Source organism: Pinus tabuliformis, chromosome 2_2 (genome assembly GCF_031772625.1).
Source record: "Pinus tabuliformis cultivar Carrire ecotype Pingquan chromosome 2_2, CPIR1, whole genome shotgun sequence".
Classification (NCBI taxonomy): domain Eukaryota; kingdom Viridiplantae; phylum Streptophyta; class Pinopsida; order Pinales; family Pinaceae; genus Pinus; species Pinus tabuliformis.
In genome coordinates this window covers 42452657-42474661 of record NC_142300.1, presented here as the reverse complement: position 1 = coordinate 42474661, position 22005 = coordinate 42452657, and the positions used below count along the sequence as shown (strand labels likewise).

At 38.3% G+C, this 22005-nt stretch overlaps 1 protein-coding gene across 1 annotated transcript; it reads right to left on the bottom strand.

Moving 5' to 3' along the window:
* Positions 1-6762: 6762 nt before the first annotated feature.
* On the bottom strand, positions 6763-20261 carry LOC149191402 (uncharacterized). The gene is made up of 4 exons (XM_089406642.1): positions 20119-20261; positions 9776-11286; positions 8767-9563; positions 6763-8493 (listed from the first exon to the last, which is right to left on the bottom strand). Exons 1-4 carry the CDS (start codon positions 20259-20261, stop codon positions 6763-6765), a joined length of 4182 nt encoding a protein of 1393 aa, XP_089262768.1.
* Between the last annotated feature and the right edge of the window lie 1744 nt (positions 20262-22005).

Below are 22005 nucleotides of genomic sequence, written 5' to 3'. Positions count from 1 at the left end.
GAAAGGCGATACTATTTCCACATATCTGAACAAACTCACCACTTGCAGAGATGAGCTTGGTAGTGTGGGAATAACTATTTTCGATGATGATATGGTGAGCCTCACTCTCCGTGGCCTTCCAAAGAGATGGAATAGCTACCAGGACTCTGTGAATGGAAGGGAGAAACTACCGGTATGGGAACGACTATGGTCGGATCTCATGCCGGAGGAGATCAGGAAGAGTACACAAGATGGTTCTTCATCCAAGGATGATGATGAAGAAAATTTGGCCTTAGCAAGTAAGGCAAGGAAAGGGAAGGGGAAGGCATCCCATTCCAAATCAAATTCTTCTCATGGAGGGAAGAAGGTTGACAAGTCTAAAGTGAGATGCTTTAATTGTCATGAGATGGGTCATTATGCAACTAATTGCCCATTGAAGAAGTCCAAGAATGGATCCTTGTAAGGATCGGAAGGTGAGGCATTATCCTCTCAGTTCAAAATGGACTTCACCCTCATCGCATGCATGGTGTCATCGATGATGGGTTGTGGTTGGTTTCTTGAAAGTGGAGCCTCATTCCACATGACCGACGATAAAAGTTTATTCAATACCTTGGAGGAGAAAGACCTCAAGATTCGCATATAGATGGGTGACGATGAAAGGTTTAGTGTTTCAGGAGTGGGCACAGTTGCTTTTCAGAGGGAGCATGGAGCTCCTATCACCTTGACAGATGTGAAGTATGTGCCTGGACTAAAGAAGAACTTGGTATCGGTCGCGATGTTGGAGGACAAAGGCTACGATGTTGTCTTCAGTAAGGGAAAGGTGCTCCTTAGACACATCACCATGAGACAGGTGAAACAGATCGGTTCACGAGTTAAGAACATGTATGCTCTTGAGGTTCAAGATGCATGCAAAGCCTTGAGGAGCAAGGCAAATGTTAGAGACTTGGTGGTTGAGAGGGAGAGTAAATTACCTCTCAACATGCAGTCCCAGAAGAAGTCTCAGACAATTGTGGAGGAGCCATAATTGGAGAAGTGGGTAGAGGGATCACATGCAGCCATACCTCCAGGTGTGAGGTGGGGCGATGTGAAGTGATAGTCTCAAGAAGGCTGAAATTGGGCAGGGTCCATTGAGAGGTTTTATCTCATGGATCGTACCTTGCTACGAGAGCCCAAAGTACATAGTAGTAGGAGAAATTAGTGGCATTGATGCAGTCAGAGATCAAAGTGACAGAGGCTAGAGCAGTCAGATACTGAAGAGCGTAGAGAAGGATTGACAATAGTGCAGAAAGGCAGAGTCAGCCGAAGCGCAAAGTTTTCAGTTGACAAAGGAAATAGCAGTCAGAGACTTTGATGACAGATGCATCATACTGATTCAGGTTGGATGTTTTTTGTTTCTGGAGTTTTTGGAGCAACAACACTTGAGAGAAGTGTTGCATGTAGAACATTCCAAAGTTTTAGGATCAGGATCGAGTTCAATTCCTTTCTTTTTGAGAGGGAGTGTTGAAAATAGCAACAAAAAATGATAAAAATAGAATCCAGAATATTCCAATTTTAATTTTTCCTTGACTTAAAATTGTGAATTAAATTCGAATTTAGTCTCACTAGTTGCTTGAAAAATAATTAATTAATTCATTATGAATTAATTAATTGGATAAATTCAAGTTAGATGTCTTTCTGAAGTCATGCAACAGTTATCCCTTAAATTAAGGAGATAAGATTGAGTTATATTTGAGTTGTAATTAGTTAGCTCAGTTTACTGAGTTAAGTCCAGTTAAATTAGTTCCAAACTATTTGAGGAACTAATTGTGAGTTATCAATTAGTTGATGCATGCATGCACTCAACAAGTGTACTCTAGATAATTGAAGATTCTCTCATCAGAAACTCATGCATGTCTATTCTGAGAAAGACCCAATTGAGCTAAATGTCAAGGACAAGTTACTATCAGTTGCATGTGTTTTCCTATAAAGGAAACTCATCCATGTAGTCAAGGGAAGGTTCCTTGAGGATTGCGTAGTTCTGATAGGGTGTAGGATCAGTGTGAGTGATTAGTCTTCCACTTGGTAATAGGAGGATCACCTAGGAGAAACTGCGCAAGGAAATAGGAGCTTGGAGGGTAGAGGAGAAGCCTTGTGAGAAGCTTTGTTTGCCTGTGAGCATCCAGGAGGATTGTACTGAGAACTGGCTAGTTGTGAGAGCTAAGGCTTTGTATAATTTTGATGTATTTCCACCTTGTATTATAATACAGATAGTGGGATTTTTAGCTGAGGCTTTCCCCTGAGTATTTTATGTGCTTCATGTGCATTGATTCTTCTTCTTCTGGTTATATGTGTTTAGTTTGATCTTGCTCAAATCTTTTAAGCTTCCGCAAATTGATTGTAGAAGTAGGTTAAAGTATTTTGCTTTGGTTATATTGCATTATTAGGTTAATCTACAGACAAAATTTCTACATTGACTGGGGCGATCGTAGGCTTCGAGGCATAAACACAATATGTGTCGACTAAAATATATCCTAAACCTAATCCTATGTAACTGTAAGGTAATCAAAGTATAGGAAACTATCCTAAGTTAATCATTTAAAAGGAAAACTTGTGAGTTAAACTTAATCTACCTTAAGGAAATTATCCAACCAAAATTTCAAAGTAAACTAAACTCTATTCAAATCTAGTCTAAAACGGAGTATGTCCAAAGCTAAGGCTTATGTATTAAATTTTGATGATGGAGGTGTTCAAGAATCGCTTAAGGATTAAAGATTTTGGGGGTTTAAGAGAATGGAGGAGCTTATGGGATTCACTATGAACTAGGATCTTTCTACTTGTATTCAGTGTTTAAGATCCACTTGGGTGCTAACATGTCATGATAATACCTCAAGAAAATACATACTGTTTCAATGTTAAACAAATATTAAAATATGAAAACTTAAAACCAATCTCCGAAAACACATAGTACCTCATAAACTAGCAAATTTCATCATCATGTCATCAATTCCACAACAATGCTACTCTTAGTCAATAATAGTAGAATTCAAAAAAAGAAAAAGCAAAAGGTAAAAGATAGTGAGCTCCTTCCTCTTGTCACTAATGTGTTACGATTTACAAATTAGAAGTCTCTTCCTATTTATACATGACCTAAGAGACCTTTGAAATGTGTGGGGAACATGCCTTCTCACATAGCATGAAGTACATCCTCATTAAATTTGGGTGGACAATAACTCATCCTCATTAAATTTTTGTTCTGCATGAATACTCCAAATTGGATTGATTTTATAGGGTAAAAGACATGGATTATGTGCCTCAAATAAATTCACACTAGGACTTGTAATTAGTTAGAAGTGAAACAATGATCATTCCATCCTAAATATACAAATATTTCCTACAACATATCATACCCATAATCCTAAAATAAATTTTACTCACTAAAATCCAATTCTTCCAATGTAGCAATTCATCATATCTACCAATATTCAAGTCAGAACAAATGTGCACTCTTGAGCCAAACCAATTAGACTACGTGTAATGAAATTTAAAATGGGACATGATTGGACAATACCTAACCTTAGGATATAACCTTTCATCATGTCTGACAAATATCCTACATAACTATGTTTCCCACTTATACATAACTTTCACACAAAGCAAGTTGAAGCAAAACTTAAAATGTTGTATAAAATATGAAGTATAAATATTTAATCTCAAAGTAAATATATAACAATGTAAAAGTTTGTAAAATCATTAAATAAACAATCTACAATTTGAATCAATCACATTGGCCAAGAAATGAAGCCTGGGCATGCTTTTTAGTGAAACAAGGTAATTTTGGCTCGCTTCACAAAAATGCATGCCCAACATTCATTTCAAAGAAAAATTGAATGAATAAACTTGGAGAGTGTTTTTTTACTCCTAAGTAACATTTTTTTTTTTATCGGTAAAAGACTATCTAGACTATTATATTATATTTACATATAAACTTTACAAACAGTGAGACAGGCTTTCCAGGGCCAGCAGTTGCACCTTGGATAGCTTAGCTTTGAAACAAAAAGCTCCCACGCAGGGGCAGCACCTACAGAACTTCCAAAGTCACCTACAAGACTAACAGAGTCCCTCCAAAATCTAATCACTGCTGGAGGCCCAAAAGACATGAGTAACAGCGTGCTAAGGGGCCTCATTGCGTTTAACAGACCCATGACTGCCCACGCAGGGGCTTTCAACAGAAACTGACTGTGTGCCATGGACCGGCAAGAACCAAACAGTGTTGAAAATTGACAATAGACCCGACAAACATAAACCAGACAGACATGAGTATAAACTGCCAGCCAACAAACATAGTGATATCCGGAACCGACATACCCGCAGAAGCTTTAATCCTGGATTCGGGCTGAGAGAGGAGGGCATGTGTTGAGTCGTGCTTCAGAGTCCTGGTCCTCGCAGAGACTTTTGTCTTCCACAATGTAGCACCACCCCTGCCCCTCAGGGACTCCTTCCCACATCGCCTTCCATTTGTCCTCAGCAATGCCCTGAGGTGCCGGCCCCATTGGATTTGAGGTGCCTTGCATAATCTCCTTCCCCGAAATGCCTGCCTCAATCGTGGGCAACACCGCAGGGCTATCCTCACCAGAGCCTCCTGGAGGCTTCTCCAACATACCCAGAGGATTTTCAGCTTCATTTCCTTCAGGGATTTTGGTGAAAAGAACTGAAATGTGGGCGTTGACTCCTGCATTGTCTGCTGAGCTGCCCAGAGTGAACACCACGGAGCCGAATGCCGGAAGCACTGGCCCTCCCTCGCTAGAGCTACCAACCTCCAAGAATTGCCCGGCTGGGAGTTGTGTGGCTCTTGCCCGCCTATGACAGTAGCAGCAACAACAATGATGGTGTTCATCTGCTGCAGGGGGTCGAGAGGAAGATCCTCTCCATGGTCCCCGTCTGCTAGGCTGTCGCTCCTGTAATTTGGCCATGTCTTCTTCGCTGCCACCCTCAAATACCTGAGAGAATAGGTGAGAATAGGCACAGTGCAGATTTCGCCCCAATCCCCACACTGGTGCGACGAATTCTGAGCGACTTCCTCCTGCGAGAGAGTTAACACTTCTCGCTTCCAGTTGTTCCAGAAATCTCTCGAATTGCACCCCCTTCCTACAGCAGCAGCTTGAATTGCAGCAGCAAGAGGCTTCAACATCCACCGACCCGAAATTTCTCTGCTCTCGCACCCTTCGAACCTCGACATGCCAATGAACCTGCGTCGTCGCTCCGGTCCATTGATATTGTACTCCATTCCTTCGTTGCAGGCGTGCATTAACTGCCTTCTGCGCCACCATCGAAAACCTCTGCCTAACATTGAATGCCCATCGCTTCGATGCTGAGCCATTATACCTTGACGGCGTTCTACCATGGAGTCGTAAGGTTAACACGGGGCGGCACATGCTGGGCATGTGGCACACCCCCCCTTGACGTATCATCACCCGCATCCGGGGATTCAGCATCTCTGTGGAGGAGACTCTCACAATCCTGTTTCTGTTGATTGCTTAGGATGATGTCCAGGCTGCCTTCTAGGAAGGGCTGGTCACAATCTACCCCAATATTTGCCAGGAGATCAGCAATCTTATTACCCTCTCTTTTAGTGTGATGGAAGGAAAGGGCACTGTGATTGCGCAGTTCGTAAGCAATGCTGCTTAGCCTGGCCTCTAGTCTCCAGCTGTCAGCTACCTTCCTGGCTTGAGAGCCATTCTGAATGCGTGTTGCCATGTTTATGAGGATTTGAGAATCGCCTTCCACAATCAGCGGTTGAAGATTGAGGCGTCTTGCTACAAGGATCCCTTGCCACATCCCTTCCAACTCCGCTGAATTGTTGGTATCCCATCCTATATTGCCGAAGTAGATCTGCAGGAGGGAGCCTTTGTGATTCCTTATAATGCCTCCAAATCCTGCTGGCCCAGGGTTGCCTTTAGAGGCTCCATCAAAATTGAGTTTGTATGAGTTGATGGGTGGGGCGGCCCAGCCACTAACCTCCTTGCCTTTGCGGTTCGCTATCTGATGCATGGTGGGCTCTTGTAGCAGCTGCAGCTTCCAGTTGTCTAGGATGTTTTTCTCGTTGTCTGCAGTGGGGAGATCCTCTTTAGTCCATGTTCTCAGAAGCATGGTTTCTTGGAGGTTGCTGTGCATTCTGTTCCAAATATCCTCAATGGTCGTACTTTGATTTTTGAATATGCGCCTATTCCTTTCCTTCCAGATGTTCCATAGTAGAGTACCTGGGATAATATTCCACAGGTGATTGAGAATCTCACAGTTATAAGGTCTTTTCGGCCATTGACGGATGGTGTCTATGATGCCGTCAGCTTCTCTGCATCGCCTTTGACATCTGAATCCTACCTTTTCCCATAACTGATTGGCGATTGAGCAAGTATCCAGAAGATGCTGCAAGGTTTCCTCGTTTTGAAAGCAGTTGTGGCATATGGAAGGTCCTTGAAAATTGCGTTTCCTTAGCTTATCCCAGGTGAGAATTTTCTTGTGCCCAACCATCCAGAGGAAATGAGATATTTTGGGCCAGGCTTTGAAGCTCCATATTCTTTCCCATAGAGGATCCGGCCTGGTGGGGAAGTCGCCTAACAGATTATAGGCTTCGGAGGTGGAGTATGAGCCTTTAGGTAGGTAGCCCCATCTAAGTATGTCCTCGTTGTTTTCATACCTGATTCTTCTTTTCTTTAACTCGTTTTCCAGTGCTGCTACCTCCTGGAAGCTAGTGATATTGGTTATTTGATTGCTCGGTTGCCATTTTCTAAATCCATTCTCCACTTCCTATGCCCAGAATTGATGCACAGTGGCCTGCTGCTGCTCCTGGCTGCTTGGAATGATCATTGCTGGAAGAGCACTTGAGAGTTTAGGCATCTGGTTCCAAGCATCATTCCAAAATCTAGCACTGTGACCATTTCGTATTTCCCAAAAGCTGTGTTTCTGAACGAGCTGATGATGTTGTTTGGCGGCGTTCCAAATAAGTGACCCATTGGTAGTGGGCTTGAATCTTATGAGCTCTGCTTGAGGCATGTTGTTGGTGTATTTGGCGGTCCATATTTTGGCCCATAACTTGTCTGGACTAGTCACCCATTGCCACCATATTTTGGCCGTCATGATGGTGTTGCTGTACTCAGGATCTCGAAGACCAATGCCGCCTTTGTTTTTGGGCTTACAGACAGTGTCCCATTTAACCAGTGCCCATTTGCGATTGGTAGCAGAACTTCCCCAGAGAAAGTCGCGCTGCAGATTTCTCAATCTTTTTAAGACCCACTTTGGTGCAGCAAGGATGGAGAAAAGATAGAGAGGCATGGCTTGAAGGATGGACTTGATAAGCACAACCCGGCTGGCAAGATTGAGGGAACGATTGGTCCATAAGTTGAGCTTGGATTCGAGCTTCTCCAGGAGAGCTCGCCATGCTGGCTGCTTTATGGCCGAGTCAGTGAGGGGAGCACCCAGGTACGTGGATGGGAGAGAAGCGGATTGGAAACCAAGGATACGGGAGACGGCGAGTTTAACAGATGGAGGGGTATGGAAGAAGAAGATTTGAGATTTGGAGCTATTGACATGGGTACCTGAGGCTTTTGAGAAATCGTTGAGCAGGGATTTCAAACAAGAGGCTTCCTGAGCTGAAGGATAGCCATAGAGCATGGTGTCATCAACAAATTGCTGATGAGAGGAAGCCGGGGTGTTGTGAATAGAGATTCCTCTAAGCTGATTAGAGTGGAGGGCTTGCTTGATGTGCCTGCCAAGTCCTTCCGCCATAATCACAAATAGGAATGGGGATAGGGGGTCCCCTTGTCTGATGCCCCTGGAGGGTTTGAAAGGACGGGAGGGCAAACCGTTGACGAGGATGGAGAAATGGGAGGATGAAATAAGGCTCATGATACATCTTACCCAAGTATCAAAAAATCCAAAAGCTTTCAACATATTTTGAATGTAAGACCAGCTGAGCTTGTCGAAAGCCTTGGAGAGGTCGATTTTAAGTAACATACCAGCTTGGTTGGATTGCTTGAGCGAATGAATGATTTCATGAGTGAGGATAATACCGTCCATAATCTGTCTGCCCTCAACATATCCTGACTGCTCCGGAGAGATGAGCATAGGTAGAAGAGGTTTAAGCCTGTTTGCTATGACTTTGGATATGACTTTGTAAAGGACATTACAGAGAGCAATGGGCCTGAATTTATCAGGGGTGATGGAGTTTTCCTCTTTGGGGATGAGAGTAATAAAAGTGGAGTTAAGGGAGGGGAGCAGCCAGCGAAGGGCCCTAGATTCCTCAACTATTTGCCAAACCTCCACTTTAATCAGGTCCCAGAAAGCATGAAAGAACGTAGTTGTGAAACCATCAGGGCCAGGGGCTTTACCTTCTTTGAGCTGCGCCATTGCTTCGTCTACCTCGTGGATGAGAATTGGGCTCATGAGCAACTCGTTGTGTTCCTCTGTAACCAGCCTAGGAATGTTGCTGGTAATTTTCTCAATCGCCCGCTTCCGATCCACCTTCTGCTCTTGGTGTACCTGCTGGAAGTGATTGATGAGGATTTCCTCTATCTTCTCATGCTCTTCTTCTTTGGTCCCCTCTTGGCTTTGGATGAAAGGAATTTTATTGTGCATTCTTCTTTGCACTGTAGTATTGTGAAAGAACTTAGTGTTGCGTTCCCCTTCTTTTAGCCACCTGATCCTTGATTTTTGCCTCCAGTAAATTTCTTCCTGCTTCCTTCTTTCTTCGAGCTGATTGTAGATGTGCTTCTCTTTGTCCAAGGTTGCCTCCGTGTGCCCTGTGTTAATTACTGTCTGGTGTAGATCCTTGAGCTCCTGATTAAGCTCCTGTTGTGCTTCAAAAATATTCCCAAAGGTCTCCCGATTCCAGCGTTTGAGGTGGCCTTTTAGGAATCGCAGTTTCTGTTGTAGTTGGTACATCCTTGTGCCTTCTGGTGGGACAAAGGAAGCCCATATGGTTCTGACGAAGTCCTTGAATGCTGGATGCGTTAACCAAAAACCTTCAAATCGAAATGGTTTTTTGGTTCTGTCCCCTGGTCGCTGCCAATGCAGAGCTATCGGCCAGTGATCCGAGCCAGAGTGGGCCAAAATCTCCGCAGTGAAATCGCCACCTAGATGTACCGCATTATCCGAGATCAAAAAGCGGTCGAGTTTGGAGGCGATCTGGTGCTTGCCCCCTCTGTGATTGCTCCAAGTGAAGGTTCCATTGCAGAAAGGCATGTCTATGAGTGAGGCGTTTTGGATGAAGTCCTTGAAGTGTTCTACTTCAGGTTCCAGTCTGGATCTTCCTCCGATTTTGTCCTCGATTTTGGTTATCATATTGAAATCCCCTGCGACTATCCAAAGCGGATGCTGCCTGTTAGTGCTCAGCGCTTCAATGGTGTCGAGGAGCGCTTTTTTACTGCCACCGTCCTGCGGAAAGTAGACGTTGGATAAGTTCCCATGAACATTGGTGCCCAAAATGTGAAAGGCAGCTTGAATGAGGTGATGGGAGGCGTGGAAGTCAGTCAGCGATATTGCCTGAGTGTTCCAGGCGATGGCCAGCCCTCCCGAGGCTCCCGTTGCATCCACGGCCACTGAACGGCAACCTGGCCAGGCCTTTGAAAGTATTCGACCCAGCGTAAGACTATTGCATTTGGTTTCTTGGAAGAAACACATTTGCGGTTTTTCCAACTTGATCATGTTTTTTAGCATCCTAGATTTTGCGGGGCTGTTGAGCCCTCTTAGATTCCAGGAGATAAGCTTCATGGATAACTGGTTTGGGTAGGGCTGAAGTACTTCGTGAGCTTCGCGTATCTACCTGAGTCCACTAGGAGTTTGCCTATCTCCATTGTTCGCTGAAGATCTGTCTTTCTCCCTCTTTTTTTGGAGTCCTTTGGACGCAGATTGCTGTCCCAGGCGCTGCCAGGTTGAATGCCTAGTTGATGTTGGTGGAAGGCTCTGGATATGACCTCTTCCAGCTTTTCTAAATCAGTCTCGGAGATGGAGTCATACGCCTCTTTCCTACAAGCTAGCTCCAGTTCAATGATGTCCAGACCGTGGAGATCTATGCTTTCAGGTTCTACCTCCATTATTTGAGCTTGACTTGTGTCTTCTTGAGCGATCTCTGAGTTCTTCAGGGGAGTCGACTTCTCATCCACCTCCTTTTCCTTGGGGATCTCCTCTGGATCTTTCTGGTGCCTGCTTAGGATGGTCGGGATTAGAATGGGGGTTTTTGATTTGGGAGGGGGGCTGGATGGGGGGGGGTGGGTGGAAGAGGATGGGCGGGCAGGGATGTTATTATTGTCCAAGGGTTGATCTTCTGGGAAATCGCTAAGAGACTCAAAGCTGTTCTTGGAAGCAGGGTTTTGGGTATTGGATGGCTGAGGTTTGGAGGCATTCGGAGGCTTTTTATGCGCGCGCTTTCTATTTGAGACCTTGGTGAAGCCATCCTGAGATGGGGAATCAGAAGATTCAGGAGGGCTAGCTTTTGCATTGAGTGGACAGTCCCGAAACAGATGCCCTAGTGCATGGCATCTTCTGCACCTGAACGGCACATGTTCATAGTCCAGGGGCTGGGTCCACTCCTCGTCGCGATGGGCGAGGGTTATTGATTCAGGAAGAGCTTCATTTAGACGAATAAAAACACAAATCCTTGCATAGGAAATATACTTACGGGTCTTTGTTTCCTCAGATGCCCTGATATATTGTCCCACTCCATTACCTATGCGCTTTAGACTGTCTTCTTCCCAGTATTCATCGGGGAGAGAGTATAATCTGATCCAGACCGGTGCCCAGGTGAGATCTTCCTTGTCAGGGTTAAATCTGGGTTTCCAGTTTGTGATATAGAGGCCTGCCGAGTTAAAGAAATACGGACCCCCTCCTAGGATCCTGTATTTATCTTCTAGGCAATAAAAGATGGCGGTGAAGAAGCCCTTCGGCCCTAGCTGGAGAGAGACGTCTCCCTTAGGCTTCCATTTTGCTGCAATCCATCCATTTAGGGCTCGTTCGGTTGGCCAAAACCCTATAAATTTACCAATGATCGCATGATCTGTCATGAACTCAATCCTGCTGTCAATCTTATCTCCAGGCAATTCTATGCGCGGCCTAACCTTGGCTACCGGTCGGCAGGTAGAGGAGGTGACCTGCGGTTCATTCGCCTGAGTCTCTTGTGCTTCTGGCTGATCATTGTCGTTTTCCTGTTGCTTCTTCCCTTTGCTAAGTATATCCGGATCCACTGATCCAAATATGACTTCAGGTCCCGTGCTATGCCGTGAGGGGGAGGGCTTTGACGCCCCCCCTGGGGTTGAACCATTGTCGTTCGCTGTTCCCCTGCAGCACTGTCACGCTGCAGCGAATTTTGATCAGAGCCTGAGCCCGATCCGCCGTGCAGAATGCGCCATCGAGGGTTTCGTCCTTCGAACCCTAGCTCAATCGCTCCTGTCCAACCTCCGTCTCTACTCCTAAGTAACATTAATACAATCAATTTTTCTAATTTAGTGATTGGAAGTTCAAAGTTAATGTGAATGAAAGTGTTGCGATAACAGTTCACAGTGTCAACCCAAAAGTGTCAACAATTTGTGAACAACATAAACTTATTAGAAGCAAATAAGTGTGTAAAATAAGTAATTGAATAGTATATAATTTGAATCAATGAGATTGACCAAGAAATGAAGCTTGAACATGCATTTTAGTTGAGCAAGGAAATTTTGGTCTACTTCACAAAAATGCATGCCCAACCTTCATTTCAAGGAAAAATTGAATGATTAAACTTAGAGAGTTTTCTTTTACTCATAAGTAACATTAATGCAACTAAAGTTTTCTAATTTAGTGATCTAAAGGTCGAGGTTAATGTAAATGAAAGTGCTGCAATAATCACAATTCACGGTGTCGCCTCAAAAGTGTCAATAGTTTGTGAACAACAAAATAGTGTGTAAAAGTAGTAATTAAATGGTATACAATTGGATCAATGAGATTGACTAAGAAATGAAGCCTAGGCATGCATTTTAGTAAATCAAGACAATTTTGGGTTCTTCACAAAATGCATGCCCAACCTTCATTTCAAGGCCAAATTGAATGATTAAAATTGGAGAGTATTTTTTAACTTAGAAGTAAAATTAATGCAATTAAAGTTTTCTAATTTAGTGATATGAAGATCGAAGTTAATGTAAATGAAAGTGTTGTAGCATTCGCAGTTCACGATGTCACCCCAAAAGTGTCAACAATTTTTTAGCAACATAAATTTACTGGAAGAAAATAGTGTAAAAATTAGTAATTAGATAGTATACAATTTGAATCAATGCTATTGGCCAAGAAATGAAGCCTGGGCATGCATTTTTGTGAAGCAAGAAAATTTTGGCCTGCTTCACAAAAATGAACACCCAACTTTCATTTCAAGGCCAAATTGAATTATTAAACTAGGAGAGTATATTTTTACTCATAAGTAACATTAATGAAATTAAAGTTTTCTAATTTAGTGATCTGAAGGTCGAAGTTAATGTAAATGAAAGTGTTGCAACAATTGCAGTTCACGTTGTCGCCCCAAAAGTGTCAACAGTTTGTGAACAACAAAAAGTTACTAGGATCAAATTAGCTTATAAAATTACTAATTAAATAGTATACAATTTTAATCAATCAAATTAGCTAAGAAATGAAGCCCAGGCATTGTGATTTCCCTCAACTTAAGGATTTCATTGTAATTAAAATGTGTATAAGTTTAATCTTAATTTACTGTGCTACATTAAAAGGCACATAGACATTTAATTATCAATATTTTTACCAATAATAACTGATGATACGTTATTGTTTTTAGAATTGTAATTATGTTTTATTTCATGAATAAAGACAAAAACTAGGAAATTAATAGTTGGAGTACAAATGACTGAAAGAGGAAAAAGCTTGTAATTTTAATTTTGAAAATTATTATTATTATCCATCACCAAGCCCTTGGCATATAATCTGGGTGATTAGATTTAATTATGAAATTATTATATTGGCCAATTTAATGTTTCCTTGAAGATAGAGAGTTGACTTCAAAAGTGGGAAACAAGAGCTTATTAATGAACAATTAACCACTTGCCACCTGTTGGTGAGATGGAGATAGTTGGTAATCACCCAAAGAATGGTAGATGGATATTATCTATGAATTCTCTTTCTTTTCTCTCAATATTTTAAGAACAAAATTGGAGAGACTAAAGAGAAGCAATAAGAATAGACAAAAATGAGTTGCAGACCTGGTTTGCTCGAGGGGACAAGCATATTTTTCCATGTCACGGTTGGGAGGAGCCAAGTACTAAGCTATCAATTTCTCATAATTGTTGTTAAAGTCGGCACTTCTACTTGTATTGTTTGATATATTTATTTATATTTATGAAAAGCTCAATTAGAGTTAGGTGTCAAAGCATGGAGCTGGGTTACACTTTTTGGAAAAATGAGGGCGTGTTTTGCTGAAAAATGGATGCTCAATCAAGAAATTAAGCACTCGATCGAGTTGTTTAGGGATGTAAAAATAGCTCAGTCGAGCGTTTAAACAAACTCTCAATTGAGTCATTTTCTAACCCGATTTAATGGATCGATCGAGAGTTATGGCTTGATCGAAAAATGTAGCTCAATTGAGCATTATTTCTAATTCAAATATCCCAACCACAACTTGCTCTAGTCATTTTGTTCAGACCGCGGGAGGAAAAGGAATTCAATGGGATATTTCTAAGCTCGACTGAGATGGAGGAACTCAATCTAGATACCCATCAACCTTGTCTATGACCCTGAGGCTCAAGCCAAGGTAGGTTTCCTGTCATTTTTGTCTCTTTTATTTAATTTTTTTTCTGCAAAAAAAATAGAGTATTTTGAAAAAAAACCTAGCATACAAAAACTACAAAAAAATCATGAAAATCACCATGAAAATCATAAAAACCCACCAAAAAATTAATTAAATTTAAAAAAAATGATTTTTTGTTATTAAAAATGCATTTTAAATTTCGATCAAATTTGATCATAAATATGCCCCAAAAAATTTCAAAACAGAAAACAATTAAACTATAGAAATCCAATAAATAAATAAATTAGGAACTTTAAATTGACATAATAAATATGGTTGCTCATGGTGAACCTCTATCAAATATTTTTTTTTTTCATTTTTTATTTTAAATTTAAATAAATTTATATTTTAATATTGTTTAATAATAAATATAGTAATTTGTTTTATAAAGTAAATTGTACTTAAATAAAATATTAACTAAATCAAAAGTTCATTTTTTTTTCAAATTAAATTTTATTAACCTATATATATATATATATATATATATATATATATATATATATATATCTCTATATATATATATATATATAACATAATTATAACTATTATATATATACAACATAACTAAATATATAATTATATAACATAACATATCATGTAACATAATTATATATAATATAGTTATAGTTATAACATTTTCCTCTCTCTCTCTCTCACACGCACATAACATTTAACATAGTTTTATAACTATTTAACATAATGTGCTCTTCATAATAACATAAGATGGATGACACTCAACAACTCTTTTAAAACTCAAGTTGATCTATAAACTGTGATTTTCCTTAAAATTTTCATTACTCCTATTTGTAGAATTATTTAATATTATGATACATGATAACTATATATCTCTTAGATCCCACCCTTATTAAATTTATTAGTTGAGTAATGCTTTTGTAACTTACACTTCCTATATTTTTATTTAACTATATAACACAAAATAGTTCAAGTTTCAAAAATGCATCATTGATACATACATTAAATCTATGATGAAAAATGAATTTAAAGTGAATATATAAGCAATTTGACTATTTTCTAGTTTGTACCATATTGTTTCATTATGTAGTGTGAAGTACTAGAAACATTGTCTTCATGTGCTTGCACCTAGTACATGTCAAGTGTCAAAATCAAACACTATAAGGACTTGCCTTATGGAGTATTTGGTTGGCATGAAGTTTTATTTGTTTTGCAAATAACTTTATTTCATTTTTTTACATATATTTATATATATATGATGTATGAATAAAATGCATTACTTATAAATGGGAAAAAGTGTAAGTTATATTTTCAATCACATTTTTCAATTGTGTTTACATGGAACTCAATACTTTGGTTGATAATTTATCAAAATAAACACTATTTAGTTTAGGACTTTAGCCTGGATTATTCTACTTGAGTCTATAAATGTATTATATGTAATTTGTAGAGCCATCTCCCCTACACCCCCCAACTGCAGCGTATCAGAGTGTTGGGGGATCTATTATACATGGTCGAGCTAGACTATGTAGCCATACTAGAGTGTTTGTTCTACTCATAGATCCTTCCTCTGACACAAGTCAATATCTTTGCAAATGATATTGCTAGAAATAGTGGACCTTCTTCACCTATCGTAGGTATACATCTTGCATTTTAAATCCTCTTTAAACTTTATGTTTTTATGTCTTGAAATTGTCTTTAATTTTTAAATTGTCTTCAATTGATGTGTTTGAATTTAATGTTTATGTTATTATGCTTCTAGTTTGTTATATCTATATATATATATATATATATATATATATATATATATATATATATATATATGATTTGCGGATCCTCAGCAGGGTGAAGGCGAGGATCAAAGTGCGATGTCGATCCCTCTGTAAAACAATGCTACAACTAATATCGCAATTGAGGATGTTAGGGCCCAATAGACATGGATCACATGAGAGATGGATAAAATATTTTTTCATTCACCTACTAGGCGTGGTTTGTCTCTGCTGTTGGATAACATCAACAAGTTGATCGAGTCATACTAGAGAGAAGGCCCACAAAGCCACCTCCTATATTCCATACAAAGGATAGGAGGTTAGAGATTAGAGGCCCACATACTTGGAAGGCGGTGAAAGATGCCACCAAGAACATTGATATTCGTGGGGAGTTGTTTGACATCCATTTAGAATGTTGTGTTAGACATGCTGGTCCGATTCTGCTAAAATAGTTTAAGAATGTTGATGCGACGCCTTTTGTTTATGATCGATTCATTAAAGCATGGGGCTAGTTCCCCACCACAACAAAGTCCACATTTACTTTGCAAAGCATATATATGCATAGTTTTTATTACATATGAGGCCAGGTTACACCAGCACCAGCTCTAAATTTTATGGACCCGGTTTGGGACGTAGTTATGAACATGTTGGGGCTCATAGGGACTCTATGCATGTAGCACCACCTTCGAGATTGTTGCTACGCCCATCCCAGAGCGTGGTATTTCCGATAGAGATAGAGCAGTCGTTACAACTTGACGCTGAAACTAGGCATGTCATTGCAGATAACATGCAGGGAATATTGGCCATTACACATGTCGCATTGTGTGGAGAGATGAGTAGACCACCTTACGGTTGCCTCGTGGCCCACTAGTTGCATTACATGATTATTCATATCTCGGGAGTCTAGGGCATGACCAACTTTCGTCATATGCACGTATATGTCATGATACCATATGTGACACTTGGAGGGTGCACAGACCATGTGACACAAACCAGCTAAATATATATGAAACTTTAAACTCTTATTGTCTAATTTTATATTGTTTATATTAATAAGTTTGTATAAGATTGCATTTATATTAATAATTTCATGATAACATGCATGCACAACCCAATTACATAGATGATCTTTTGAGGTCATCTGACGAGGTAGTTTACCAGCCAGAGAAGCCTTCTCTAATGCATGTTTCCATGGCTTAGTCTCCTCCACCTCCACCTCATAACACTTATGGACTAACAGTTGAGGTGATTTTTTTTATTCTTAAGATTTCAACATTTTCTTTTTTTAAGTTACATGTATGCATGCTAATTAATTCATAGACTAATTATAATTTGTCATATCCATTGTGTACACATGCATAGATGTAGAGGGATGTTGATGTTGCAATTATGTGGACACATGAGTGGGATGATGGGTATGGAGGCATTGAGCCCAAGGCAGGGAAGCACCAAACCATATTGATCGGACCCCCATCCCACCTAGCTTCCACTTTCACTCGACAGCGTCATAGGTCGGGGATTATTTAAATGCACAATTCAAAATCATTTATTCACAGATTGTTTATTTTGTACAAATAATGTTTTAATTAATTTGAATTTGAATGTGTTATATTGCAGTACTGGATTATGGATGCTCGCTTTGTACAACAGAACACACATAAGAGTTCTAGAAGCGATACTTTCTAGAGTGGATCATATATAGTTTGTATATTTTCATGCCCATTTTATAGGGCATATTCACATGTGATATACAAACTTTGTATATTTTCATACATGGATAGTTTATGATTGCATGGACATTATTTCAATTTATGGATGCTTATTATTTCAGTTTGTGGATGTTCATGTATATAATGTAATTTGTATATATTTTCATATCGATAGTTTATTATGATACATAACTAACAAAATAAAAAATTTGACTTCTCAAGAAATAAACTAAGAAAATAAGTGCAATCTTAAACTATGATGCAAGTCATTTTGATATTTAAAATGAACTAAAATATGTTAATGGTTCAATGAAAATACACAAATAGGATTGAAATAAATTTTAAATTCAATTTTAAAATATGTCTTCAACTAGTAATGTTCAACCAATAACTTGTTTTATTAAATTTTATTTATTTCGAGGTCATCTACAACTACTTAGTTATAACACATGATATAAGTCATATGTATTGGCATTTAATATACCAAAAAACAATTAATGATATGTTTCATGATATAAGTCATATGTATTGGAATTTAATATACCAAAAAACAATTAATGATATGTTTTTAGATAAGTTTATAAAATTAAGCACTAAGGCATTCCCTCTGAGACGTACTCTCCTCCCATGTCACTGTATGTTGTTCCCCTCCCATGTCACTATATGTTGAGCCATCAAATCATTGTGTTAGACGATCAAACTAATACGATCCATTGGATTATTGGATTATTATCATCTCATTTGTTGTTGCAGAATATTTTGTGTTAGCTAAAGTAGACGAGGGCCATTGATAGGAAAGATGCAGGAAAGCCAAGTCGGGTTGTCGATTTAATGTGGGGTGAGGGGCAGGGCCGTCGTATTAGAGGAGGAAGAAAAACAAGTGTTAAGAAAAGGGTCATGGCTGTTAACAGGATCTAGATGTATCTAATTAGTTTCTTTTGTCTTTTTGTGAATGAATCTGCGATTCCAAAGTCAAAGTCATGCAGTTTTGGCACTTCAGGAAGCTCCAGAGACCTATCTTGTGCGCCATTCTTGCGAAGAGGTTGACCATCACCCCTAAAAGGAATCAATAAATTACTTAAACCAATTTTGCAGGCGCCCACTTTATCCAATTATGTAACTCATTAAACATGAAGAATATCATGTCTTAGAGATTGTCGATGTTAAATAATATTCAAACATTTTTGGATTGTCTCACTTTCTGCTCAAATTTCATGTTAATAATTCATCTGTTTGCTATAGGTGCCAATTGTGACCTGTAATGGAAGAGATTGATAGGATATTATGGCTAGGAGGTTCTGCAATTTTCCAAGATATTTTTTTAGATATAATAAATTAATTGGCAACCCTGATCAAATCATCGCAGTGCGTGCTCATAAAGAGAAGGAAGGGATTTTGCGTGGTCATAAAGCTATTTGGCACTCAACATTGTCCTGAATGTTCGCAAAAAATATTTATTTTATTACCAGGTTGACATGATATATGTGGCCCTGGAATTTAATATACCTTGATTTATTTTTGCTCAAGGAAAGGGTAGAGTGGTGTATGTTTTGTCTTTGTTCATACTGATATGGCCATTAGATTATTTTGATTTATATGTAGAGCTGATCAAATTTATTCAAAATTTGTAAGGTGAACATATCTCCAACCTTTTGGGTCATCTATTGATACTTTAGGGCTTTGGATAAATTCTGCAAGGAGTTGGTCGTGTTTAGAAAATTTAAAGAGTTCTATTAAGTAAATTTGTCATAAATTTCACTATGGTGCAAGTAGAGCATATTGAACTCATAAGTTTACAAGTTAATTCATGAATCTAGAAAGCTGCAGAGACTGCAAAGGCCTATCTTGTTGGTTTGTTCGAGGATACAATTGTGTGGCGTTCATGCGAAGGGGGTGACTATCATGCCTAAAGATATTTTGCTTGCTTGCATATAAGTCTTCTATGGAGTTGTTTCCCTAGTTTTATTTATGGTCCTGTTTCCTTTCTAAGTTTGTTGTTTTAAACTTCTGAAGCTCCACACAACGTATACACCCCATTTACTGGGCTTGAAAAGAGGGCAACGATTCTAGTCTGAGTACATGGGCTACGCTACGGACATCATAATAGGTGTTCTCGACACGGTTGTGTGGCCCGAGCACCCTGGCTTTGCGGATCATCAAACTCAGTCGCGGGTGCAATTAAATATATATTAATATGTAATCTTAAAATTTGTGTTCCAGATATAAGAGGATTATTTTCCAAATTTTATGAATTCAAATGTTATTATATATAATTTCAAAATATAAATAAAATTTTGAAATCATTATATTAGGGAATTAAAAATTTAAATAATTAAAAATTAATAGAATCAAAATAAAATCATGAGAAAGCAATTTTGTTTAAAAGGTCCTCATGTTATGTTATGACAAAATTAGGAAAAAAATATTTTCCATATAATAAGGCATACCATATTTTAATTATTTGCATGTTAAAAAATAAAATATTTGTATTTTGTTTCAAAATATATGTTAGTGGTTATGAAAAATATTAAATTATATATAAAAAACATTTTAACAAAATGTAAAAATCAAAATTTGGGAAAGTTATTCAATATTCATGGTTACACTACACAATTTTCCTCCATTTGTTGTATAAGTTCAAATCATTATAGATTAGGATAAAATTTTATCTATTATTCATTTTTTCTAAACCTATTTTGAGGAAATTGTATTTCACCATTATTTTAGTTAATTGGCATAATGATGGAAGGAAATGCATAGGGAATTTAATGCTAACATTGAGAAACATGGCATTAGTAAGAGTCTTGGAGTTGAGGATATTGTTTGTTTTCCTCATTGCCAAACCACTAACACTATTTCTAGAAAGACTTAGCTAAATACCATGTTTTAAACTCACCTTAAACTTATCCCATGACTCAAAGCTCTCCCAAAACATAAAAAGGCTTGGTTTTGTAGTTGATTTCTAGTCTCTAATATCTGGAACTTTCGTTGAGCAAACAATTCGTCAATAGAAAGGTCCTTTTCCAGTTCCTCTACCATTGCTCACTTTGGTTCTTTTCTTTCTTTGACATATTGACTTTCTGCTTTATTTCTATAGAAAATTTCATCTCCAGATCCTTTTCTATGGGAAACCTCACTCCGTGACCGGGGATAAAGTCCTTGAAAACAACCACACATGAAAGTAGCGCAAGTTGTGAAATGTTTTTGTCCTTGTCACTGCACATCACTACTAGTTCCTTCAAACTTGAAATATGTTTCTTTGGATAAAAAAGTAGACCAGTTGCAATCTCTATTATCTAGACCTTTTCATTGAGCAAACAATTCGTTAATAGAAAGGCCCTTCTACAATTCCTCTAGCATTGCTCACTTCGGTTCTTTTCTTTCTTTGACATATTGGCTTTCTACTTTTTCTTGTAAATTGGACTGTTGTTTTTCTTTATTCAACTCTTTTCTTATTTAAGCTTTTGTAAGCTTTTATTTGGTTTGTCCAACACAAATGTCTTCACTTGCATTGTTTTCAAAAATAGTTTCTTCAAAATTATGATGAACCGACCCTGCTAACTAACCTCAACAACCATATTGGAAGACCATATAGATGATCCAAGCTTGCAAGACATATCAACTCTAAAGAGAGAACTAGAATATCAACGCTAAAGACAGAAATAGAATTATAGATGATCTATTGGAAGACCATATAGATTATCTGACCTTGCACACCATGTCAACGCTAAAGAGAGAACTAGAATTAGTGATAATGATAATAAGCCATGAAAACTACACCAATACATAATTACACATATAAAGTATCTTGCATAATTATGTACATATACAAACTTTTCTATCTTTTTTAATACCAAAGTTAAGTAGCAAAGACAGTGCACAAGCAGTTACAACAAGACACCTTCCAAGCCCTTCCCTCTTTTCTCAACAGAGATCTTATTTACATGAGGCCCAACATTAGCAGTTTACAACTCCCTTACACAGAGAAGCACAAAGTAGCAGTCAATAGATAATGCCAAAAGAGTATAAAAGTAATATATATGATTCTTTCTAATACATTCAATGCAAATATTGCAATGGTGCAGTCTATTTCCCAAGGTTATCTCTTGACACCAACGCTGAGTAGTTACACACGTGGTATCCTAGGACAATGAAATCCCTCGTAAACCAAACTGAAATTATATCTCATCTTCTTCCTGGTATAATCATACATTATGAAAATAACTCATCTTCTTTCTTATTTTCCCTTTCTCTTTTTTCCTCAAATGGTTTAAAATTTGAGTATGTAAATTACAACTAATGATATAACTCAATTCTGTAAAATTCCGATTTCAAACTCTCTCTCAGAAAAACACTAATAAATAAATAAAATTACATAAAATTCTCACTCCTATCTTCTCTTCCACTCTTTCGTATGCTCCTGCCTTACAACGTTCCCTTTGCAACATCTGATGCAATTGCTAGTTTTATGAACTTTCCTAAATTTATTTTTCTATCAAATGTTTTAATCAATTCCTTAACTTAAGGCATTCAATTAAGAACACTGAAGAAGTAAAATTTTACTAAATAACAATTTTGAATTCTAGTTTCATAGACTAAGGAAATAAGTACAATCTTACTATGATGCAAGTCACTTTAATACTTAAAATGAACCAAAATATATCATATACATCAATTTAATATTGAATTTGTAGAAAGTGTCTTTTAGTGCACAATCAATGTATGTTAAATTACAATGATTTTAATTTAGATGTCAAGATGTAAACTACTAATAAGTTTTATT